The sequence below is a fragment of the Protomyctophum parallelum genome (genome assembly GCF_964188405.1).
Source record: "Protomyctophum parallelum genome assembly, chromosome: 12".
Classification (NCBI taxonomy): Eukaryota; Metazoa; Chordata; class Actinopteri; order Myctophiformes; family Myctophidae; genus Protomyctophum; species Protomyctophum parallelum.
The window spans coordinates 35,791,708-35,818,945 of record NC_139712.1 but is presented as its reverse complement, the minus strand read 5'-3'; the positions used below and the strand labels follow the sequence as shown (position 1 = coordinate 35,818,945).

The window sequence follows — 27,238 nt, the reverse complement described above, 5'->3', positions numbered from 1 at the left end:
ATTTAGGACAATCTCCAAAGATGAGATGTATGTAAGGGGTTTTGAGTTCAGAGTAACCTTCCACTTCAATCAGGACGGTGTGTATGGCTGTTTCTGTTGTTGGTTTCTTCTGGGATTTAAGGGAGTGGGATTAGTCTGGAAACGGGGGGTATGTTGTCTGGGAAGAAGGAGACGTTCAGCCGCCCCATGGGACACGAACTTGGGGCTGGTGAGAGGCATTCAGCCGCCCCGTGTTGACCAGATCTTCAGGCTGGTGACAAGGGGTTACCTCGGGCGGACGGCCCGGAGGCTGGATAGGAGCGGAACTGGCCACCCCAATCAGGAACGAAGGTGGTCGGGATCCAGGGGACCACGGCCGTCGACACGACCACTCTGGCGGTCGACCACTGTACGGGAGCCAGACTGGAAAACCGCCGACACTGGCAAATTCGGTCTCTCTGCCACTCTTGAACACAGGAAGTGATGGCCTGGGTATCCCATATGCAGAGGCTATAAACAGATCCATGGAGTTGGGGGTTTGAACCTGTGGATAAGCAGATTGTGGCTGCTGGTATGATGTGGCTTGTAGCATTGGTGGTTGGCTACTACTGATAAAACTGGGCTGTACAGGGCCAGGCATGGATGCAGTATAGGCTGGGGCATGGACAGTAAATGGAGGTGGAAGTACATGGTGAGTAGAGAGGGCAGAGTGTGTTACACTGGCAGCTGCATGGTGACTGGAGGATGGCATTGTCTGGGCAGACCTGAGAGGGATGGACAGCGATGCAGCTTGGGCATGAGCTACATGGGGAAAACTGGGAGCTTGAGTAGGGCCTAAGGGCTGCATAGTGGCTTGGGCAGGAGCTACATAGGGCACACTGGGAGCCTGAATAGGGCCTAAGGGCTGCATAGTGGCTTGGGAAGGAGCTACATAGGGCACACTGGGAGCCTGAATAGGGTCTAAGGGCTGCATAGTGGCTTGGGCAGGAGCTACATAGGGCACACTGGGAGCCTGAATAGGGTCTAAGGGCTGCATAGTGGCTTGGGCAGGAGCTACATAGGGCACACTGGGAGCCTGAATAGGGTCTAAGGGCTGCATAGTGGCTTGGGCAGGAGCTACATAGGGCACACTGGGAGCCTGAATAGGGTCTAAGGGCTGCATAGTGGCTTGGGCAGGAGCTACATCTTGCTGTATTGATTGGAGCATGGAGGATGTTGGAGATGGCTGGGCGGTTGATGATGTTAGGGGATGTGAGTCAGCATTCATCGTTCTTGAGGAGGCAGGAGTGAATATGGGGGGCAGGCCATAGAATGAAGAGGTGGCTTTTCCATCAGGAGAGGGAATGAGCGCCGCAGCTCCCTCAGGGTGCTCATCAGAAATTATATTCTGATGAATAAAGCTGGAAACAAGTTGGGCTGACTGAAGCTGGTGCTCTTTCATGCGGATGCGTCGGTCCATGTCGACCTGTCTGACGATTCTCTCTCTCTCCTTATGTGCATCCTCTTGCGTGTGCTGAGCAGCTCTGGCTCTCTCATCAATTGACTTGCATTGTTCATCAAGCTGCTTTTCCTCCTGTTGTTGCCTTTTAAGCTCCTCTAGTTCATCTCTCCTTTTCTTCTCATCCAGAACACTGATTTGGAGATCACTTAAGTGTGAAGCATGGCTACTGCTGCTTGAATGCCTACTTAATTGGGACCTAGCCTGGAGACTAAAGCCTGATTTTCGAGTCCTCCTGCTGTGAGAACTTAGGGCACCGAGGGACAGTGCAGGTGGCCTTTGCTGTGAAATACCATACCAATCAGGGTGGCGTCTATTCCTTTTAGGTCTAACATCAGGACCTGGAAGGGCTTCATCAGGTGGTGAAGGGTTTTGATCCTCTTTGTGAGAGGAAGTTAATGATGGCTTTGGTGAAAGGTGAGGCTCTGCTTGTGTTTGGTGAGGTATAGTTGGACTACTAGGTGTAATAGTTTGAGACTGTGGGGTGGCTTCTTCTGTGAAAAGCTGGGTTGAGTCTGTTACACTAGTAGCAGGTATACTCTCAGTGGACAGGGCTTCTTCACCATTCTGTGCATCGGCCATTTTATCTTCACCATTCTGTGCATCGGCCATTTTAGGTGGTCACTGTGTGGTTGTGGCTCAGTTTCCGGGTCGAAGGACCATTTTGTTAGGTTATAAAGTTCAACTGGAGCCACAAACCACCAGGAAACAGGATTTTTGTATTATCCAGTTTTATTAGGATAATAAAGGTTGACATTGATCAACTGTTGACATTGCTGATGATTGCCTTGATGGTTCTATAAATAAACAAAGGAAATAAAATAGTTATAGTATCTTTCTACATAAACATTAAATTATAAAGTATGGCCTTTAGTTCATATTTATACATTTCCTATTGCATATTCAAATAATAATTAGCCACATATCTAGTATAAGTGCATAATATAAATCAGAATATAAGTATAAATCAAATGCATCAGTCTTAAATATAACCCACATCATGGTGACTTACATTGAAACAAGTTCAAAGACGCATAGGGAATCATCTGTTCATGCACACAGCAAACAAGGGTGGCTGAGGGCTGTGCATGTGTTTGAAGACAAAAGGACAAGTGAGCATGATCCAGGCCTGCTTTATTGGGAGGAAGTGAGGGAGGCAGTGAGGCACTGCCACAAGTCCTTCCTGAGCCATGGTGGGGTCTCCTTGTGGAGCGGAGGGGAACTTGCCCTTTACAGTTTGTGACAACGGTCCTTTCAGATGGGCAGCGATTAACGCGCCTATAGTAATTCATTTTCAATGATACCTGTGTTCTTTTTCTGCACAAGTCGAGGAGAGAAGTCGAGGGACGACAACGCAAGCAGTACGTGAGCGCTTGTTCTGTGAAATTGACGCATATGTGTGCTCATTTCGTACACACGCCCGTGACTATACGCTTGCATTGTCGCGCCCCTCATGAGGAGACTTGGGCCTGAATGAGGCCTTGGAGCAGACCTGTGGTTGATCCAGGCGACAACGTCTCTGTTTATCGATGCCCGTCTGACGAGACAAGCTTGCTTCCTTGGCTCTATTCTGCCCTTCTCCTCCCCATGGAACAAGGTTGTCTCGTCAAACCATGTGACTCCCATTGGAAATGAATTGTAAGCTTACGACACAGAAGAGACAGGAGACACAGAGGAGACAGCTGTCTCTTAGGTGTGAACGGCCCCCAAGTCTGTGGTTGTACTGGCGGCTGACCAGTACACTGTACAGTATAACACTGTTGTACTGGGAGCTGACCGCCTGATCAGTACAACCAGCTATACTGTTGTACTGGGAGCTGACCAGTACAACCAGCTAGCTGTTGTACTGGGAGCTGACCAGTACAACCAGTCTTCTATACTGTTGTACTGGGAGCTGACCAGTACAACCATTGGTTAATGTGTTTTGTCATTAAACTAAATCTGTAACTTTTACTTAAGTTTTCAAATAATTACAATGGAATAAAAAGTACAATATCTTCCTCAGAAATGTAATGAAGTGGAAGTATCAAGTATTGAAATATTGGCGTAATACTAAAGTAAAGTAAAAGTTGGCTACTTTCCGCTGTGTACTTCTGACTCTCCAATGGAGCAGGACGTGGAGTGGGCTCAGTGGAAATTAACATCAGGTCTTGATCCTGTCAGATCCTGTCTTTCTGATGTCTCCAGGATGATGTCACTTGATGTGAGCGTTGAGCGCCGCCATGCTGCCATGGAAACGCTGTGGAACGAGGTGAGGAGCATTGATGAAGAAGAGGAGCAGGAAGACGAAGAGCATGATGAAGACGAGGAAGACACGAGTCACGTGGATGGTACCATACTCTATACAACACCTCACTGTACACCCATTCTTGAGATAAGGGACAAAACTTTTTTCAAACTGGATTTTTTTTTTTTTTAAGATACATTCAAATCAAATGGATGTATTTGTAGACACAGGTCTCAACTACCAATATTGAGAAGGAACAGGTTTTTCGCATAACATTTCTTTCTAAAATGGGACATTTATGCACTTAATACCCGATTCATGTCAACTCCGTCAGACACACTAAAATACCTTTTAATTGAATTTGATAATTTCAACAATAATATAAAGTCCTCAGTTGTCTTATAATGGCTTTCAGTAATCAAGTTAAGTAATACAATTATTTTAATATTGTTTTTTTCCAATATCACACTATTATGAAATATCCAATTTCTCAAATCCGTCATTTCAACCTCTATTTTCAATATTATAACATGAAAACCATGTAAAAAAAAAAAAAAATCATCATTACGTATCATTTCAGTTGGTGTTTCAATACATATGCACAAAATATTTAACATCACATTTTCTATTTCTTTGGAAATTAACAAAAACATCACGGGACGAACATCTGACGGAGTTGACGAACATCTGACGGAGTTGACAAGTTTAACTGATTTAGGTTCTAGATCACCTAGGATCTTGATTCTGGTGACTAATCCCACATTTTCAAGGATGAGGAATACAGTGGTACTATTTATATTGGCCCTGTGACCATGGCAGCCATTTTCAAAATGGCAGCCACCTGCTGTTATCTTACAATAACTCAAGTTCTACACCACCTAGGATCTTGATTCTGATGACTAATCCTACATTTTCAATGAGGAGGAATACAGTTTTATCTATTTAGATTTATCCCGTGACAATGGCAGCCATTTAAAAAAATGGTGGACCTGCTATTATTTTACCAATTTAGTCAGGGAATAGGCCTATTATCAGAATAATGTCAAATCTGTGAATACATTTCTTACCAAGAATTTTTTCACCAATGTGTTTGTAAAGGTGTATACTAACATATCCCACATTGGTTTCTATTGAACCACCCTAGAGGCATTTTTGACAGCTGCTGAAAGTTGGGTACCATACCAAGTGGCTATGGCAAAACTAGGGAGTCTATGGCCAAACTAGGGGTCAAACCCCTTGGGCTAAATTCGGCCATATATCCACTTGCCCAAATGTGCTGACCTCATTTTGTGATGATGGCTATGGCCGTTTTCAGCCCAAGGAGTGTTCTTCGTGCATAGCTAATGCTTGGAATGCATTCAGAATCATGAAAACTCCCTAGTTTGACATGTCACATGCTACTTAAAGCATAATGAACATTTTGCCTTATATAGGTTGTTGATGGTACCCCAACTTTCAGCAGCTGTCAAAAGGTCCCCTAGGGTGGTTGAATATAAAGCAATGTGGGATATGTTAGTAGACACCCTTCCAAACACATTGGTGAAGAAAATTCTTGATAAGGAATTTATTACCAGATTGTATTAATATCCCCTGACTAAATAACTCATCTTCTAGACCACCTAGACCCGACTTCACAAACAGAGACCCGATTGACACCTAAACAACAAGTTTGGACAGCCCCACCAATTAGTGTTACGGAAAATAGCAAGTGTCTACCCTAGGCCCAGAGGGAGACACAGAACTTAGATGCGGCTCACATGTTGCACGACTCCTCAACAAGCTGCCACCAGGGATGAGAGCTGAATTCTGCCGCACAATGCTCTGCGGCCCAGGAGCAACCAACACCCTGTTGGAGTTCTCTGAGTGGTTGAAGCATGAGTCCTAGCCATATAGCCTGTGCAAAGGCAAACACCTTGAAGACCTGCTTGAGGTGAACAGTGAGCAGTGAACAGTGAGCGAAAGACTGAAGACAGAAGATCTGCCTTCAGGACTATCAGGCAGGATGTGCAGACACTGAAGGCATCAGTGTCGTTCTGTGTCCCCAGCATGTCAACCAAAGCAATGTTACCAAATCAAAGGAGCCTTCACCTCAAGTCACCTGGGGCTGGGTGAGCAATCGTATCCTGTATCTAGCCTCACAACTAAATACAGACACTTGGCCAGACTGCCGTTTGAAAGGGTCAAACCCTTCATCCTGATTGGGGAAGACCACCCCACCTAATCACACCAACCAAACAAGTGAGGTTGGGGCATCCAGGTGGGCCAGTAGCCATCTGCACAAGACTGGGCTGGACCCTGCAGGAAAGCAATCTCCAGCCAAGACAATGTAAGTTGACTATAACAGAGCCCCAGAACACAGAGCTCATGAGAAGGATGGAGAAACACTGGCAGGAGGCCACCAAGATACAACGCCACACTGCAGTGGCCAGTGAAGTCAAACTGTGCGTCTGTACCTGAAAGAGACAAGTCAAAGGCCAGAAAGCCCACCTCCTTTTAATGTCCTGTCAGTAGCAACTCAACCTGCACCTGAAATAAGCCCTGACCCCTCCCAGAGAAAGTTCATCCTTGAAAATGTAATGATTAGTCGCCAGAATCAAGATCCTTGGTGGTCTAAAACTTGAGTTATTGGTAAAATAACAGCAGGTTGGTGGTCACTTTGAAAAACAATGGCTGCCATGGTCACAGGACAAATCTAAATAGTACCACTGTATTCCTCATCTTTTAAAATGTATTATTAGTCGGCAGAATCAAGATCCTATGTGGTCTAAAACTTGAGTTATTGTAAAATAACAGCAGGTGGCGGCCATTTTGAAAAACAATGGCTGCCATGGTCACAGGACAAATCTAAATAGTACCAATGTATCCCTCATCCTTGAAAATGTAGTCTTAGTCACCAGAATCAAGATCCTAGGTGGTGTAGAACTTGAGTTATTGTAAAATAACATCAGGTGGCGGCAATTTTGGAAAACGGCTGCCATGGTCACCACGAGACAAATCTGTGATGGCCCTATAGCCAAAAATGTTCCTTAAGGCATGCTCTAACTGTGTGCCAAATTAGAATACGTCCCATTATTCAAAAACTATAATTTTATTGTTTTAGGAACACTTTTGTCAACTCCGTCAGATACATGTCAACTCCGTCAGACACAAAACCTGACGGAGTTGACGTCTGACGGAGTTGACAAAATGTCATTTGTTTTCATCTTAACCCTCTGTAGTACAATGTAGCCATTTTGTTTTTGCTTCATTTGTTAGCTAAACCTAACCCTAAACTTTTATAATAAACATTATTTTGGAATTCTTAACAAAGATCATAATAATGTCCTGACGGAGTTGACATGTAAAAGCTGTGACCACCCTGATATCAACATTGTTTGTTTAAAATATCAAACAATTGAATGCTTTTCAGACCAGGTGCTCCACAGTTGCAACAAATACAAACGGGACTTGGAAAAGGAGTCTTCAGGCTAAATCTGTCGACAATATTTTCTGATTAATTTAAGACTTTTAAAAAACCTGACGGAGTTGACGGGAGACGTGGGACACACATTTGATATGTATATATCTAATGGAAAATATAAATTAAAATTATTGTGTATATTGTTTGCTATGTTGTTGACAATCTACTTTAATTTAGTATGTATATTTATGTGATTGTGACAGTATTAGACACTTTTTTAGCAGTTTGAAATTATGACCACTTGCTGGGGACAGGCTAAATACAGGCGTTTTTGGGTACAGTGCCTGCTTTTAACTAATTCAGATGGCATATGAAAACAATTATAATGAAATTAATGGCATAATAATACACAACTGTATTACATTTAACTTTGCAAGTGCTTTTATTTTTATTAAATTAATTTATTTTTAACAATAATAAGGCTCTTATGTGTGGGACATGTTTTTTCCACTTTTGTCCCTCATCTCAAGAATGAGTGTGTACCAAGAGGACTGTGGCCTATAGGTTGGGTGGCGGACCTGTGTTTATAGGTCACAAGTAAACCTTTTAACAAGTTAAAAGAAAAAATAAGATTGCTTGGATAGTCAAACTGATCATTATCTGCAATTATATCCATTATATATATATGCTCCATTCTTCTCTTTTTTCCCTTTTTTTGCTTCTCATTCTTTGGAAGCTCCCTTTTGATTTGTCTGTGTGGGCTGTGCAGGACAGAGCCTTCCAATGTAGAAATTGTGTCTAGATAGAACAGCTGACGTTTGGAAATCAGGCTCAAATGGACAGCCATGAGTGAGAAGAGATGTGAACAAAATCACACTTTTGTGAAGTGAGGGGCAACAAAACCGTTATAGGTGAAGGTGCGCTCTACTCAGGGAGTCAAGTTGATAGTCTCTGTAGCTGATGGGTGCAGATTCTTGAAGATCAATTGAAAAAGGGAATATCCACACTCTCTTGTATAACGCTTGAGTTTCTTTATTTCATGAAAACACATGCAGCAGCAGTCCACCTAGAAACACGTTTCGGCACGCAGGCCTTCCTCAGCGTTTCAAACAGTGAGGGGCGAATGCTGGTAATGTTTGTTTAAAAGTGCTCTAAACGAACTAATAAAAGTCCATAGACTTGGCTGACACTGACATGTTTAAAGTGCTCTGAACAAACATTTAAAAAGTCCATAGACTGGGCTGCCACAATTCCGATTCCGAAAGCCAGACGTTGGAGGGGCTGGCGCCCCTCTAAAAACAGGTCAGCTGAACGAAGTTAATCGGTCTGGATTCCAGGCTACATAAGAACAGCTCCACGACCCGATATTGACCATGAGCAGAACCACATGCCATCAGAGCACTGTGTTTCTACATTCACTGTTTACTTCCTGTTTTCCCCCGGGAAACAACTAACCTGTGGCCGGGTTAAAACTCACCCGTGGCTCCCGACATGCGTTGTAGGTTCAAACTAACCCGTGGCAGGTTAAACCTAACCCATCACTCCCGACATGCATGGCAAGTTAAAACTAACCCGTTGCAGGTTAAAACTAAACTGTGGCTTCCCTGTGAGGTTAGGCTTCTGGTTTAAGGACCAAACACATGCGCCCGTTTTCCCCATCCAGAGCCGGAGCTAGAAGAGGCGTGGCTGGTGGAGGCGGGACTCTCCTCCCTCCTGGCAGGATCGTCGTCGGGGGAGGGGCCAACGGAGGCCCTGCTGTCCACGTTGTCGCGGCAACAGGCCGCCACGGTGAGGAAGAAGCTGCACGAGTACAACCACACCATGAGGAAGAAGAACAGACAGCCGATCACACACGTCCAAGATCTGTTCAATACGGTACGCTTTTGTTTGGACTGTTCAAGCACAGCAATGATCTTGTTCACCCCAAAATTCGGCTCAAACTCACTATCCTGGCTGCGACCAAAACGTGGAATGACCTAGTCATTAAAGATATGACTCCATGGCTGAGCTCAAAATACAATTGAGCTTGGCAGTAGGATCATCTGGATACTTATCCTTTTAGCATAACGTTTGATTTTACTAACTGTACTGTTCACTGTTTTGTTGACTATTGTCTTTTCGTTTATTTCACTGACAGAGCAGTGATGAGAGCCCCACTCCCCCCTCCAAACCAAAACGCTACCATAAGTCTACCAAGACCATCCATAAACACAGAGGTACCTGCCTGCCTGCCTGCCTGCCTGCCTGCCTGCCTGCCTCCCCATAGACATAGAAAGGTACACCCTGTCACGCACTGAGGGCAAATGTGTGCCCATGGAGTTTTATGGACATGAGCGGCCTCCAGTCACGTGACTCACGTCCCTTCCTTTCTCTTTACAATTTTTTTCCCACGATTTTGTAACCCATTTTTTCACCCAGTGTCAATTATCTACTGTAATCCTGGGCTCTACACTCCCTCCGCCAACCTGGGGAGAGCAACTGGCTGACCTCATACTCCTACATCCTTTCATATACATTCCTTGGCAAAAGCAGAAGCATGCCCTCACTTGAGAGCATTCGCCCGACACTCATAGCCCGTGGCTATGAGTGTGCAGCCTTTTTCTTTATCTCTATATATTTCATTTGAAATCTACCTACTGGAGATTGGAAGTAGATCTTATCAAATAACTAACTGACTACTGGAACATAGATTTTCAGGTAGCAAAGCCAGGGTCCCCGTTTGCTCCATGAAGGCCCTGCGCACGCCTGGCACATCCGTTGACATTGGCATTGATCCGTGCATTAATCTGTCATTGTGTGTGTGTGTGTGTGTGTGTGTGTGTGTGTGTGTGTGCGCGCGCGCGTGTGTGTGTGTGTGTGTGTGTTCGTGCGCGCGTGTGTGTGCGCACTTCCAGGGCGTCCGACTTTCCCAAGTTTCTCACCCATTCAGGATCAGATACCTGAAGTGCACATGGACTCTCCTACAACGGACACACACTCTACAAAACACATGGACTCTCCTACAACAGACACGCACTCTACAAAACACATGGACTCTCCTACAACAGACACGCACTCTACAAAACACATGGACTCTCCTACAACAGACACGCACTCTACAAAACACATGGACTCTCCTACAACAGACACGCACTCTACAAAACACACGCACTCTCCTACACACACACACTCTCCATCGGACACACACTCATCCACGAGCGTCGTCCAATTGGAGTGTTCTCATTGGCTACTGCGTGACACGCCGTACTCTGAGGGTGTGTCCGAACAAATGAGGGGCGGGGCCTGCGTGGACTGTCACTGTGTCAATGGAGACAATAACCCTGACCTGCCTGTGAGTGTGACCCTGTCATTATATTCACACAATGTTATACAGTATAACCTTTTCCAATTAGATAGATAGATAGATAGATAGATAGATAGATAGATAGATAGATAGATAGATAGATAGATAGATAGATAGATAGATAGATAGATAGATAGATAGATAGATAGATAGATACATAGATAGATACATAGATAGATAGATAGATATTCCTCAACGCTAATCACTTGTGTCGTCCTACATTTTCTGTCCTCACTTTTTATCCTCACGTTTTATCCTACGTACTTTGCTCAGCCAATCAAATCATCGCTATTGGGTGCTCAGCCAATCAAATCATCGCTATGGGGTACACAGACAAAGCTGGGCCCTCAAAAATCATGTCATCAATTAGAAAAATGCGGACTACACACAAAAAAGCCTTGTTTCCATTGTGGCCCACCTTTTCATTTTGACATAGAACAACACGCAACATACACCACGAACAACCCTTGATCAAAGTTTTTTTTTATATAATTCTTATAATTATGTAAAGTTGGACTCTACGAGAAGAATCCAAAAGTTAAACAACATTTTTTTTAATAATCTTTCAGAATCATTCCATAAATGTGTGTTTTTTGTCAGGTGAAACCTGACTAATGAAAGCTCATGAAATGTAAGCAACCTAGTTTCTTTTTACAACGGTTTTCATGCATGCTATGCGTGTGTTGTCTGTGTGCACTGTGCAGTGCAGTGCAGTGATCGCCCAGCAGGGGGTGACAGCGGTAGCAGATCTGTCACCAGCAGACATGAGAGCACTGGCCTTCATCTCCTTCATTGAACTGACAACAATGTACCATAACCTGGGAATACACCAAGTACTGCAAATACCTCGAATACCACGCATACACAGAACCAGAGGTATGTACCACTAGTATCGGTTATTTAAAAATAATACTACTAGTGCTATACAATTGACAACGATATACTGTACAATAGCACAACTTGAGATTTGGGAATACAGAGTGAGTGAGTGAGTGAGTGAGTGAGTGAGTCAGAGCAGTGGTTTTCAACCAGTGGTCCATGGACTTGAGGCATATCCACGGCTTCCTAAGCCGTGCATGCCTATTCCCACTATAGGCTGAGGAAGAAATTCATATTTAAAGGTATATTCAGTGATTTCACTCAAAAAACCTTAGGTTTCGTTTTTGGCTGTGGGACCCAGCCTTTCGTCCAATCAGGATAGAGTCAAAAACGAAACCTAAGGTTTTTTGACCCCAGGGGTTAACTGGGGACAGGGAGGAACTCCTTATATGGCCAGCACACTCTATAGTAGGGAGGATTATCACAACAAAACAAAAAAATAAGTGATATTTGAATTAAGTGAAATCACTGAATATACCTTTAAGTGGCACAGCGGCTATGTAGTCACGGGATTGGCTTTATCAGACCAGAATTATGACAATGCCATTATAATGCTTACCAGTTGTTTGGGCGCAAAGATCTAATAATTAATGCCCACATGAACAAACTGTTAAATCTGACTCCAGTTAAAAGGGTCACAGATGTGATTGCATTACGCAAACTGTATGATGACATTCAGATACAAGTAAGAAGCTTAGATTCAATGGGAGTTGTATCCGACATGTATACGGAAACGTATTGTGCCCAATTCTCATGAAAATGATACCGGTGTGGGTCAAACTGGCGGTGATGAGGATGGTGATGGAAAGAACAATACGTTCAGTGTAAAAAAACTAATGTAATTTGTACAAAAAGAAGTGGAGAGCCGTGAGAGAACGGCCAATCTATACGCAAGGAACGCATGACCCCCAGAGAGAGAATCAAGAGAGCGCTCAGAGCGCAACTGGGAGAAAAGAACGGAAAAAAGGAAAACCTACAGCGGCGGCGCTGTCTCGACAGCTGCATTCCATGCTGCGAGTTTCAGAGATGATTCAAAATGCATTATTCTGTAATGGTAATCACAAATCCAAGAACTGTACTGAACTGACTGTTGAACTAAGAAGAGAAACACTGAGGAAACAAGGCAGGTGTTTTGTATGTCTGGTAGGCAGGCATGTCGCGCGTATAGAACGCAGGGCATTCACTGTGAAGAGTGCGGGCGCAGCCAGACACCACAAAACAGTTTGCAATCAAACAGTCAGTCAATATACAGCGCATGATAGACGCGCCGACCATGGCAACGACGGACAGGCTGACCACATACAGCAGGGTTCCCCAATAGGCGGCCCGCGGGCCATTTGCGGCCCACAGAGCGTGTCCCAGATATAAATGGCATTAAATGGGGGTCAGTAGCCTATGCATGTCAAACTGGGCATCCTTTTCAAATGGGGTCTTGCCCTGAAAATGAATTTTCAGGGCAAGACCTCGACCTCGCGCGTGCAGACTCGGCCCCCAGCCTGGTACGCTAGTCAAAATATGGCCCTTGAGGAAAATTAATTGGGGAACCCTGACATACAGTGTTGCAGATGCAGTTAGTATTATTGTAGCAAGCAACTCTGACAATAGTACAGTATTACTGCAGACAGCTACCATTTGGCCTATTAGATGGGAGTAGCACCCGCAGTTTAATTAAAGAGGATATTTCCAGAGCACTTAACCTGCCAGTTACCTATACCCAAGCCGTGCATATCCACGGCTTCCCAAGCCTGCATATCCGGCTTCCCAAGCCGTGCATGCTGCCTAATCCCACTAGCCACTTGACAGTTCAAATCAGCCTCATGGTGGCGCTACAACAGGCCAAGTTGCGTCGCACACACACACACACACACACACACACACACACACACACACACACACACACACACACACACACACACACACACACACACTACACACACGCACGCACACACACACACACACACACACACACACACACACACACACACACACACAGTCACACACAAACATGTTTAAATAATACTCCTAAACATTTTGCCAAACACCACACACTCTCCTATCCTCCTGGTGGAGACCTGTGCCCAGAAGGGCACTTTTTCTTCTCTTAGGGCCCATTTAACCATATAATGCATTTGGATGGCAAAAATGGCAGATCTGCAAGTTCAGTGTCTTGAATGAGATGTGCTGTGAGTTTGCATATCTGCTATTTTCCAGCATAGGACCGTTGCACAGTGAAGTATAAACAAGGCTTTAGGAAGTCATTTTTAGAATCCTCCTAAGGATTCATATTTAAAGTCATTCTTAAGTGGCACAGCGGCTATGTAGTCGCGGGAGATCTAATAAATTGCAACCATAACCAAATATTCTTTCGTTTTGGGTCTGAGAGACTATAAATGTCTGATCAAATGGTGGTCCGTGGCTGAAATGCTGAATAAACAGTTGGCCTTGAAATGGAAAGGGTTAGTTGTCGTTAGTTGTCGGTAAAGGGTTTTGCATTAACAGTGTAGGAAGCCCCGCCGTGAGGCAGGGCATCAAAAAATTAGTTGATACTCATAATGTTCCTCTCCACGGAAATCTTTAGTAAAAGGCGAAAGATTTATACGATCTGAAGAGAAACAAGAGTGTACTGAAGAAGCATGCTCCCTGCTGGACGTAGTCACTCACTGCAACACCGCACTAAGTCACGGTGCTGCTGATTAATTTTACATAATTATTTTACAATCACATTATTATTATTATTGTTAGGCTATTGTTATTTATAGCACTTTATCTGTGCTGTCACTCAAACACGTGTAGAAATAATACATAAGATTGTTAATTAAAAAAAAACTTATATATTTTTAAATACTGCACGCATAGCATGCTGGGTAATGTGTTCAATGTCCTCCGGTCACATCCAGTATAACTGGATGATTGGTTGAAGAGATAAACATTATAATAAAGTAACATGGTTAGGTTTAAAACTCTTTAAAACATTTAAAATTCAACATAGGTTTATGGACAACTTATAATAATAATACTAAGACTAAAGTTACCAACATTATGAAACACGGACATTTTATTCAACACCGTAAAGCTGCTGCTAGACAGCATTCAGCCACTAGATGTCGCCTTCTTACTCTGTGGTTCATATTGTGCCATGGAAGCATTTTTATGAGAAGTATTAGTAATACAAATCTAAATCTAAAAAAGTAACTAGTATGTTGACAAATAAATATAGTGGAGTAAAATTACAATATTTTAATCCGACATGTAGTGGAGTAGAAGTAAAAGTATTGAAAATTGGAAATAGGCCTCCACTAAAATACCTTAAAATTGTAACTTAAGTACAGACTAGTACAGTACTTGAGAAAATATATTTTGTTACTTTACACCAGTGGTTATAAATGTGTGTGTAGTTCAGTTATTTTCCACATAAAAAAACGGTTTGCAAAAATGCATTATGAATTAACCATTAATGATGATCATTGCTTCATTCATAATGTAATGGTATTATTAATTGATTCATTGATTAATTAATTAATTCATTGCAACTGCAAGGATTTTGTTTTACATCCGGATACCCCGTCCAGGACATGCATCAGACGTGCCTCCTCAGGAGACTTGGCTCAGATCTGAACCCATTTGATTTGGAGTTGAACCCGTTCCAGCAGGTGCGGGCCCCAGCTAAATGATGGAGAGTTGGTAACCAAATGGATCCCTGTTAGATCTTTAACTCTTGAGCCTTACGGGTCCATTTGGTTTTCAGTCAGGAGTTAAATTATTGTTAAACACCTGCATTAGGCTACTTAATTTACAAGAAGAATTGCCCCCTCTAGAGGGCTTCAGGCCCCCCACCATGTCACTCGCTCACTCGCTGCCTTGCTCGCTATAAGCTGTTAAGTTACACCTATTCCCTGTTAAAATGTGCAGCATTGGGAGGTAAAGGGGATACACTTTATTGTGAAGGGATGACCGGATGAGGAAAGTTGTTGTTGTTGCTGCATAATTGTCAAGAGTATATTGGCTGTGCGCGATATTGAACAGTCAAAACTATTTCAATATATGCCACAGACACTTTCAAACGAGTGGGCGATGCACAAGCAAGACGTTTATGGGGGCCTCATATTTGCTCTTGAAACGGGCTGCCAGATCCCTAAGGCCACCCCTGCCTGTTGTCTCTCAACAAAATATTCTTTAGTTTTGGGTCTGAGAGGCTAAATGTTATCAAACGGTGGTCTGTGGCTCAAATGATGAATAAATAATGGTTCTTGATGTGAAGATGGTTGAAAGCCACTGATCCAGAGAACCGCCTGAACAACGACTTCAAACTAATAGTACTACATCAAACACCACGTATCAGAGTCAGAGGAAGGCTATGTCGGCTACTAAGCCATAGTATTAGTAATACTATACTAATACTACTAGTGGTATACAACTAAAACGGCATCATGTGTGCATACAGTACTGCATACTTATCGGTCAGATCACATCAGTGACATGCAGGGACGGATTAATCCCCACGAGGCCCCCTGGGCCGGTAATGTTTTTGGGGGCCCCATAGCGCGCGAGCACGCGACATTTTTGTGTTTGTTTGTGTTTTTATCATCTTTTTGACCTAAATTTAACTAAATCAATGGCCAATTTCAGGGCCTCAAACCCAGTTCTGCGTGATCCAGTTTCCTTGAAGGGCCCCTGAGAGCCAAGGGCCCCTGGCCCTGGGCCACGGCCCCACTGGCCCAATGGATGAATTGGCCCTGGTGACATGCTGTCTGTCTGTCTGTCTGTCTCTTTAGATAAAGGTGTGTTTGGAGTGCCTCTCTCTGTTCTGTTGGAGACTGACAGGAAGTCTCATCCTGGTGTCAAGGTCCCTCTGTTCCTCACCAAGGTAACAACAATAAGAACGTTAACAACCTATTTTAAACCCTCTACACTACACTGAATACAGTACATTGGACGTGAGCTGCCTCTGTAGTACTTGGTGCACGCTTTCACCACCTCTACACCAACACAAATAGGCAATCAACAAGTGTGTGTGTGTGTGTGTGTGTGTGTGTGTGTGTGTGTGTGTGTGTGTGTGTGTGTGTGTGTGTGTGTGTAGCTCCTGTCCCTACTGGAACAGAGAGGGTTAAAGACTGAAGGGATTCTCAGAGTTCCAGGTTCAGCAGCCAGACTGAAGGTACCATTCCTATTATTACTACTATACTTGAGAAGACATAATATTCTCTCTCTCTCAGATAGTACTATAGTGCAGTGGTTCTCAAACTTTATCATGTCAAGGACCCCCAAATTGACACTCATTGGCCTGCGGACCCCCATTAGAAAATATACGCCAAGGACCCCCATAGGATTCTCAACCCGTTTAATTTCAAGGGCCCTAGGTTTGAATTAGGCTACGGTCCCCCATGTAATGGCATTTCTATCTCTGGGACCCCAATGTGTAAAATCAAAGTTATTTTAACTCTGAGAGTGTATAAATTAACCACTGCACTATTGTACTATCTGAGAGAAAAGAGAATATTATGTCTTCTCAAGTATAGTGTGTGTGTGTGTGTGTGTGTGTGTGTGTGTGTGTGTGTGCTCGTGTCATACCGCAGGCTCTTCGGGAGCAGATAGACACGTGTGCGTGGGTGTACGAGGTTAACTGGGAGGAGGTGAGACAGGCGGACGCGGCGGGACTCCTCAAACTCTTCATCAGGGAACTTCCTCTTCCTCTCCTCACCTCCCGCTACCTCCCTGCTTACGCCGCCGTACCAGGTGCACGCACGCACGCAAGCACGCACGCACGCACGCACGCACTCATTTAAGTCACTATTTGTGAAACGTTTTCATATTTACACACTGAGTTTGGTCGTGAGGTTTAGGGTGAAGGATATATACAGTATAGGCAACTATTTAATTTACAACCTCTGAGTAAGTTATTTTGGACCCCATTTATTTCAGTGGAGTTCTTACACTACCCTCTATATTGTGCCACGTTCGAGGCCAAGGATATCCAATGAAGGGCACTTGGGTGGCGCAGTGTTTAAGCGTGCATACATGCCCACCGCCGCGGAGGTTGTGGGTTCGAACACAGTTGTCCCGTGTTTGGGGGAGGGTGATATTTGTCACTGCAGGTATACTCCTAAACGCGTTGGGGCGCCACCTGTCAGCAGGGAGTGTGGGGCAGGCGGAGTAGTGTAGGACAAAGGCTCTATGTCCTCCCGGTGGGGGCTCCTCACGGGTAGGTGAGTCAGTATAGTATACAACACACACATGTGTGTGCAGGAGGAATGAATATGTTGTGTGTGTGTGTGTGTGTGTGTGTCTGTGTGTGCGTACAGGTCTGTCTTGTTCCGTCCATCAGATTCAAGCTCTCCAGTTGTTGACCATGTTACTACCTGAAGCCCACAGAGACACACTTAAGGTACGCACACGAATGCACGCACGCACGCACGCACGCACTTTGTTGTACTGTTGGGGACACTCTTGATATATATTTACTCGCGTGCCACATATAAAAATGGGTTCCCTGACCCACTGTAACCGTAAAACCGCACAACCCTAGTAGGCAGCACACTATTGCTCTCGGCCCGAGAATGTTTTGCCTGCAAAGTTGAAGCTGCTTTTCGTAACATTTGCAGAAAAGTGAAGCATTTGGTCATGCTTCACACATGCAATGTTGTCATGACATCATCACATGAGTTCACAACGCTGCCGTACCTCGACGCGGCGGCACCGGAAACACAGGCTTCATCGTGGTGGAGACCAACTACCGCGTCTACGCCATAAAAGGTCTTTTTGAAATGTCTATGGGACAAATGCATTGAAACACAGGCTTCATCGTGGTGGAGACCAACTACCGCGTCTACGCCATAAAAGGTCTTTTTGAAATGTCTATGGGACAAATGCATTGAAACACAGGCTTCATCGTGGTGGAGACCAACTACCGCGTCTACGCCATAAAAGGTCTTTTTGAAATGTCTATGGGAAAAATGCATTGAAACACAGGCTTCATCGTGGTGGAGACCAACTACCGCGTCTACACCATAAAAGGTCATTTTGAAATGTCTATGGGAAAAATGCATTGAAACACAGGCTTCATCGTGGTGGAGACCAACTACCGCGTCTACACCATAAAAGGTCTTTTTGAAATGTCTATGGGAAAAATGCATTGAAACACAGGCTTCATCGTGGTGGAGACCAACTACCGCGTCTACGCCATAAAAGGTCTTTTTGAAATGTCTATGGGACAAATGCATTGAAACACAGGCTTCATCGTGGTGGAGACCAACTACCGCGTCTACGCCATAAAAGGTCTTTTTGAAATGTCTATGGGACAAATGCATTGAAACACAGGCTTCATCGTGGTGGAGACCAACTACCACGTCTACGCCATAAAAGGTCTTTTTGAAATGTCTATGGGACAAATGCATTGAAACACAGGCTTCATCGTGGTGGAGACCAACTACCGCGTCTACGCCATAAAAGGTCTTTTTGAAATGTCTATGGGAAAAATGCATTGAAACACAGGCTTCATCGTGGTGGAGACCAACTACCGCGTCTACGCCATAAAAGGTCATTTTGAAATGTCTATGGGAAAAATGCATTGAAACACAGGCTTCATCGTGGTGGAGACCAACTACCGCGTCTACACCATAAAAGGTCTTTTTGAAATGTCTATGGGACAAATGCATTGAAACACAGGCTTCATCGTGGTGGAGACCAACTACCGCGTCTACACCATAAAAGGTCTTTTTGAAATGTCTATGGGAAAAATGCATTGAAACACAGGCTTCATCGTGGTGGAGACCAACTACCGCGTCTACACCATAAAAGGTCTTTTTGAAATGTCTATGGGAAAAATGCATTGGGAATTATTTCCTGGGCCTGGCGTCGTCTTGAAAAGGGGCGGGACTGTGATGCTCTCTACTGAAAAGTAGTGTTTAGCAGAGGAACTCCAGGAAATCTGAATAGAATTAACAAAATCACACCCATGTGAAGTGAGGGACGCTCTTATCATCATACATCATCATACATCATCTCATTCCAGCCCATCACAATTGTCTCTCACCTTCATCTTCTCTTCAATGTTTGTGTTTGCACAATCTTTGTATTCACACAAACACTCAAAGCTGGCCATTCATTGTCAATGGCATTCAATGTTTGTGTTAGCACAATGTTTGTGTTTACACAACCCCTCGAAGCTGGACATAGGAGAGGCTAGCACCCCTCAAAAACGGGTTTCCCGATAAACTGTTTGGGAAACACGACACTAAAGTGACGTCACATCAACCCGTCAGCTTAAGGGTCAAAGTTTGGCGACAGCATGGCAACGGTTTGTGTTGTCCAGCAGCTCTGTACACCCTATATAAGCTGCAGGATACATACACAGGATACATAAACAGGGTGATTACATGCAGATTACATACTAGGGAGATTATGTACATTCACAGGTTACATATAGGTAGGTAGGGTGATTACATACAGATACATACTGCAGGTAAGGTGACATACACAGGTTACATAGGTCGTCTGATTACATGAAGATTACATAGCACACTACTGGAAAGACGCAAGAGACAAAGGCACAGATAGGAGATAGACATAGAGAGTGCGAGCTGGCGAGACGGAACAGAAAGGACAGACGGACGGAGAGACAGAGGAAGATAGATTGTTATTTCTCCTTGTTGTGTGGCCGAATGCCACTCGTTCCTCTAAGAAGTTAGTCACCGACAGATAGTCGCAGACCAGACGGGTCCGAGAAAAAGTCCCGTTCATTATCGGAATCAACCAGACAAATCACTCCAGAGAGAGAGATGTTACGTTGGATGGTGATCAAAGAGAGAGGTGGACCAGAGGGGGTTGACCATGTGGCTGTAGCAGCAGGACACAGGGTGTACACATTCGGAGGCTACTGGTTGTACAACAAGGATCAGATTGATGTGCATGTCTTCAACATGGTCTATTTGCGCTGGACGAAGCTGCTCCCGGTGACCAACCGAACAATAGCACGTCTCCCAGAGGTTCCTTCCAGGCGCTGGGGCCACACAGCTGTGCTGATAGAGAATATAATCTACATCTGGGGAGGGTGTAAGGGCGAGCCGAGGCAGTACTGCAACACGCTCTATGCGTTTGATGTCGGCACCCACGGATGGTTCAAGCCCAAGATTTCTGGGACTGTTCCGGAGGCGAGGTGGGGCCACTCGGCATGTGTCTTCAGGAAGGCCATGTATGTGTATGGAGGGTGGAGCAGGACCGGATGCACTAAAGACCTCTACAAGTTGGACAGCAGCACAGTGGGCTGGTCTTTAGTTAAAACCGGAGGAACCCCAGCATCCATTTCGGAATGTCACTCTGCCACCTTCATCGGGAAGAAGATGTTTGTGTTTGGAGGCCGAGGGGACACTTACAGGGACCCGTACAACAGCATCAGAGTGTTTGACACGCTGACCAACCTCTGGATGAAAATTCCTTCTGCGCAGCATCCTCTAGGAGGCCGCGTGCGTCATTCAGCCTTTGCGTACAACGGAGAGCTGTACATATTCGGCGGCAAAAACCTTTGTCTGGGCAAGACGTTCAGCGATCTGTGGAAGTTAAATCCAGAGACCTTCTCCTGGAATTTGGTGCAGCCGAATGAGGGAGGTCTGTGTTCAAGGATGTACTGTTGCATGGTGGGAGATCGTATCATCCTCTTTGGAGATAACAAAGATGACCTGCACATCTTAGACTTAAGTCCTAGTCTGAAGACGTTATGCAAGCTAACAGTTGTTCAGTATGGTCTGAGGAGAATCCAGGCTCTCTCAGGACATCAGGCGGGAACTGGCAACCTTCCTATCGACAGCATGGGATGTCAAGGACAGGAACAAGTTACAGAAACAAATTACGGGAAACAATGGTGACACACAACAGGGCAAGCTGGTTGAAGCAGCACTCCCACAGACCTAATATTTTTTAGAGACTCTTGCAACTTCTATTTTGGCGCTTTGCTTGGCTCTGGTCTATGTGATAGTATTTAGGCTACTTGCGTATTTGTAGTCTTCTTTTTTACGTCATGGCCCTGTAGGAGTCTAGCCTTCTAGAACACTGGTTCTCAAACCTTTTCATGTCAACGACCCCCACATTGATACATAATAGCCAGATTTGAAAAAGAATATGTGGCATATACTGTATGCCATAGGTTTCACATATATAGCAGTGATTTTCAACCCCACTGTGATATGCATTATTAGACCACAGACATCCATTTGATACCATTTTAAATATCTGGGACCCTCAATACTGTAAAGGTTTCAATGTTACAACACATACAATGTTACAATGTCATGCAATTGTCTGTCTGTCTGTCTGTCTGTCTGTCTAGTTAGTGCCTGCTTGTCTGTCTGTCTCTAGGTGTTGTTACAGTTCTCCATTTAGATCGTCTCTCTCTCTCTCTCTCTCTCTCTCTCTCTCTCTCCAGGTGCTGTTACAGTTCCTCAGACAGGTGGTGAATCACGAGCGCTACAACAGGATGTCTCTGTGGAACGTTGCCATGGTGATCGCCCCCAACCTCTTCCACACGTGCCGTCGCCACGGCAACGGGAGGAGGTGGATGGGTGTGGTCGCTGCCAGGCGCCGGCAGGAGGAGGAGGAGCTCGCCATGATGGCCGACTCCGCCCAGCTGGTCAAAATGATGATCAAGTACCAGGATGTTCTGTTTATGGTATGCATGCACGCAGGCATGCTAACACACACACACACACACACACACGTTGGCTAGACATACTACAATAGTCCGACATGCGTGGCAGGCGTATATCTATTCTACGTCCGAGCATAGACATGGTAACGCCACGCCGGCCTCTGATTGGCCTACCGACACTGTCCGTCTTGCCTATCCTCTGAGATGCAAGGGTACTCCGTGGTGGGAAATAATACAGTACAACAGAATGGCAACACACGACAGCAATTTGTAACTTTAATTTTTGTAGAAGAGGCAAACTAATATTGTTTGTGCCGTTTGCTTTGATTGAATAAAGTGTTAGTGTTGATTATCGTGTATTCATCTAATTATAGTAAACTAATACTATTATACTAAAAAAGATAAAGATCAAGGGAAAAGAGACCTTTTTACAGTACAATTATGTTACAAGTTTACACATGTATACAAATAAACAGGCCAACGGTATAAACAATATTAGTTTGCCTCTTCTACAAAAATAAAAGTTACTGTTGCGCGTGCCGCGTGTCATTATCTTGTATTATACCGTACTATTATTTATTTATTTCCCACCACGGAGTAACCAGCATGTATCTTCCACCTCGGAGGAAACTCTGGTAAGGCCGGCAGTGTCGGTAGGCCAATCAGAGGCAGGCAGGGCGTTACCATGTCTATGCTCGGACGTAGAAAAGACTGTAGGACTATTATTACGTCAGACCAAACACATGCACCACACAATACACACGCATGTGCACGCACGCACGCACACTACATGTGTGATTGGTGTGACACCTGAATTTCTCTCCATGACCAATAAAGATTTTCTCACTTCCTGTGTGTATAGGTGCCCTGCTTCCTGCTGTCTCAGCTGAGGAGGATGAACTCCCACAGGAAACAGGAAACGGTGGCAGAGAAAACCAAACGGAGAGTTCTAGGACGCAAGAACCACAAGAACGAGGTGAGACACACCTTACGTCCTGTCTGCTTGTCAGTCAGTCAGTCAGTCAGTCAGTCAGTCAGTCAGCCAGCCAGTCAGTCAGCCCGTCAGTCAGCCCGTCAGTCCGTCAGTCAGTCAGTCAGTCAGTCCGTCAGTCAGTCCGTCAGTCAGTCAGTCAGTCAGTCAGCCCGTCAGTCAGCCCGTCAGTCCGTCAGTCAGTCAGTCAGTCAGTCAGTCAGTCAGTCAGTCAGTCAGTCAGTCAGTCAGTCGGTCAGTCAGTCAGTCAGTCAGTCAGTCAGCCAATCAATCAATCAATTGCATTTTTTTAACCTTGTTAAATATTGACCAAATGAGGGCCTGCCCCTCAACTGTACTTTGAGCTGAAATAAAGGTTATGATGGTGTGTGCGTGCGTGTGTGTGTGTGTAGGTGTCAGTGTTGTGTGAAGGGGTGTCAGTGTTGTGTGAAGGGGTCATCAGGGTTCATGCTCCGTTCCACACTAAGGTGTCCATGGCGATGCAACTGGACACACACACCAGAGTGAGAGACGTCACGTCTCACTTTGGCGACAAGTTAGTATGCACGCACGCACGCACGCACGCACGCACACGTGCCCACTGTAGAGGCCGTGGTCATGAAACGTGAAAAATGAAATACAATTATTTCAAGATGTATTTCTACCAGCAAGATGACGTCTTACGTTGTCATTCAGTGCCCTAAAACAAAATGGGGCTAGCACCCCTCAAAAAAGGGCATTCTTAGTACCTTATAGGCCTACTGAATATTGATGTACAATCATCTTAGATCAAACAACTTAATTGAAATATCTTTACTTAACATTATTAACAAAAAACGATCAATTGATATCAATTCAATACCAATTCGATGCTATTCGATGATATTGCCGATAAAGTGTGGTGACTGATTAATCGTGCATCCCTATATATTACTATAGAGGTGTGAAGTCAATGGCAAATTAAGCGGCAAAGTGAGTTTAACTTTTCAGTTTTTTGCCATTCAGTAGGGGTTCCCACATAACGCACATACCCTCTATACACACATGAAGTACACTACGGGCTCCATCTTGCGGCAGGGGCCCTTTTTCCTTAATTTGGGGATTTAGTATTGTGTGAGAGGTGTGGCCCCGTAAAATGTGTTATCTTGTGCCACAGCCTAAGTCCCTAGAACACCTCCATTACCCCTTACATTATGCATAGGTGTGGTTTGGGCGTTACAATGATTAAACCAATCACTGTGATACCTGCCATTGCCTTTAAGAGATCCATTATCCATTTAACATTATGCACAGTGATTTACACTATGGCCCATGGCCATGGAAGAGCGACACACGTTGCTGCCTTGAAATATAGCCTATTTATATTTGATACAGAGGCAGGGTTGTTTTGTGTCCAGTAGCTCCAACACAGCCTCACTCGTGCAAATCTAATAACTTCTTTGACTAGACAATTAAACACAATAAGCACAAGGAATTGACACTGCTCATTATAGTAAAATTCCAATCACAGAGATTTGTGGAGAATTAAGACAGAACGAGACCTCTGAGCTGTGAATGTTGTGCAACATGATTCAAGCCGAGGCAGCTCCAACTCAGGTCTCACCGTCTAGGAGTGCATTCTTTTATCAAACAGAATTTGCATTATGGGTGGTTTGAAGAGGCACTTTCCATTGTCCTACACCTGTGTGCATAAGATAGCAAATATAGGGAAAGCGCATCAACACGCCTACAGACACACCTCCACCCGCAAATATAGGAGTCGGCATGGCATAAGATGGAGCCCTAAAGGCCTATTCAAAGTCTGGATTTTCGGTGATGAGGTGACCACCGGAGCTGAAATAACATTGAGCGGTGGTGAGTAAAAACAGAGAGATGGGCTGGAGCGGTGGTGGTGGTTTGCTCTTCACCGTGGCTCGTGACGTCATGTTGTAGTTCGGTGGTCACCTAACCACCGTAAATACAGACTATGTATGAGCCTTTAGACTATGAAGACAAGAGTCAAACAGTGGATTTGTTCGTTCCAGATTGATGGAGTGAGACATTATTAGATTATGACATCATGAACGCTGTGTTACTGTCTGTCTGTCTGTCTGTCTGCAGAGGTGACCAGTGTTTATTTGAAGTAGGAGGAAATATTGGTACGTACATGCACGCACGCACACACAAATGTAACAGCTCTGTAACATTTGTTTGATTCACTAACTAGTCTGTCTGTCTGTCTGTCAGGTGAGAGGCGTCTCCATGAAAACACTGTGTTGTTGGAGGTTTATCGTGTTAATCCAACCTGCAGCTGGATCCTCAAACCACCTAACACCTAACACACACATGCACGCACACACGCGCACGCACGTGCACACACACACGCACGCATGCACGCACGCATGCATGCACACACACACATGAATGCACATTTGCACGTATATGTGTGTATATATATATATATATATATATATACATATATATATATATATATATATATGTATATATATATATATATATATATATATATATATATATATGTATATATATATATATATATATACACACACACACACACACACGTTTGTAATATTAAATCGTAATATAAAAGTCAGTGACTTCTTGTGGATTTTTCTCCTCTGTGGGTTTGTCGATAAATGGTAAATAAATGGTGCATTTATATAGCACCTTTATCCAGGGCGCTTTACATAGACACCGATGACAGAGGAAACCATGCAAGGCACCAACCTGCACATCGGTGCAGGTTGGTGCCCCGATTATTAGCACACGATGCGCAGCACCCTCATACCTGACTCTGCCACGTAGGACCAGAGACATGGCTGCATGGCTTGAGCAGGACATCTGACGACACCCAAAAGAAGATCCTCTCAAGATGTACTTGTGATGGTGTCACTATTGGAGATATTGAATGTTGTCCACAATACATTTTCACATTTATACCTCACTGTTAAGAATCAAATATCCATACTTTGGGGTTTTTATACCAATAATAATAACCAGTAAGACGCCTGAGGGTGAGAAGCGACCTCGCCCTTGCGTGCATGCATCCGCCTGGGTGACAGCAAACTGCTAGGCGAACGCGAACGCATGGAGGTCAGATCAATTATTAATTAATTCTGTAATTCTGTACTGGCCATATATGGAGTGTGTCTTCAGTGTACAGGGTTTGATGAGGTCAGATCAACATATGGAATGTCAGAACAGGTCAGCTCCATATCTTAGTTAACAAACAATAGTCATACTTGTAGAATGTAATTCCGGTTTATATATCTTTATGTATTGAAGTAGTTTACAGTCATACAAGACAAATAAAAATGTTTCCAAAAAACACCAGGATGCAACAACAGTCATGTTTAACCCAGGCTAGATTTAACCCAGAGCCATATATAACCCAGCTGGTCCGATTAACAGAGTTATATATAATCCAAGTTAAACTATAGCAGAGTCATATACAAATCAAGGTTACATTACCAGAGTCATCATACTTCAGCATTTGGAAAATGTGTATCTTTATAAAAAAAAACAACAACGACAAAGACACGAATGTATTTCATTTAGCAAAAAATAAAATAAAAATCACCAATAAATAAATAAATGGATGTGATGTTAGATAGGCTCTATGCACAGCAGCCATATTGGCAATAAACTGAGCTGAATTTTAACAGCTGTTACGAATGATTAACCCATTTAGACCTGAGAACTGATTCTACAAATGTCTTCTAATCTAAATCATGAATGTTTTCTGAAAAACCTATGTTTCTATGTCAGTGGTGCTCAACCTTTTTCATGTTAAGGACGTTAGGACCCCCAAAATGATCTGTATTTGGCCGCGGACCCGCATCTCAAAATATGTTGTTCCAGGGATCGGACCCCCCTAGAAGCAAATATTTGAGTTAAAAACGTTCACTGTGAAAGAATAGAAATTTCAAAGATTCGCACTACATTTTCACGATTTTTCTAAAATGGCAGACCTACAAGCTCGTAGTGCGGCACCGAGTGCCGCGCTACAAGCTTGTATATCTGCTATTTTTCAACAAGTAAAGTTTAAAATAACGGTTAAAGTGGTTAAAAGCTACCCTCCCCATCTCTATTCTTATTAAATGATGTATCCCAGTTGCCATTAAATAACACCTGTATTCGTGTCTTCTTTGCTGGCGTAACGGCCGCAAAGAAGATGGTTGCTTCGCACTGGAAACCGCCTCATACATTGTCATTTCGCCAATGGGCTTTGACCTTTCTAGATATCATTTATCTAGAAATGTCTACAGCAATATTGCATGGTGCAAAAGAGGAAAACATTGAGATT

At 44.1% G+C, this 27,238-nt stretch overlaps 1 protein-coding gene across 1 annotated transcript; it reads left to right on the top strand.

Annotated features, from left to right (window-relative positions):
- Nucleotides 1-3,707: 3,707 nt before the first annotated feature.
- Nucleotides 3,708-25,250, top strand: arhgap28 (Rho GTPase activating protein 28; the record flags this gene model as incomplete). The annotated part of the gene is made up of 12 exons (XM_083777762.1): nucleotides 3,708-3,807; nucleotides 8,768-8,979; nucleotides 9,242-9,320; nucleotides 16,099-16,190; nucleotides 16,404-16,481; nucleotides 16,900-17,059; nucleotides 17,626-17,708; nucleotides 21,741-21,983; nucleotides 22,825-22,938; nucleotides 23,346-23,488; nucleotides 25,033-25,070; nucleotides 25,159-25,250. 12 exons carry the CDS (start codon nucleotides 3,708-3,710, stop codon nucleotides 25,248-25,250), a joined length of 1,434 nt encoding a protein of 477 aa, XP_083633888.1.
- Between the last annotated feature and the right edge of the window lie 1,988 nt (nucleotides 25,251-27,238).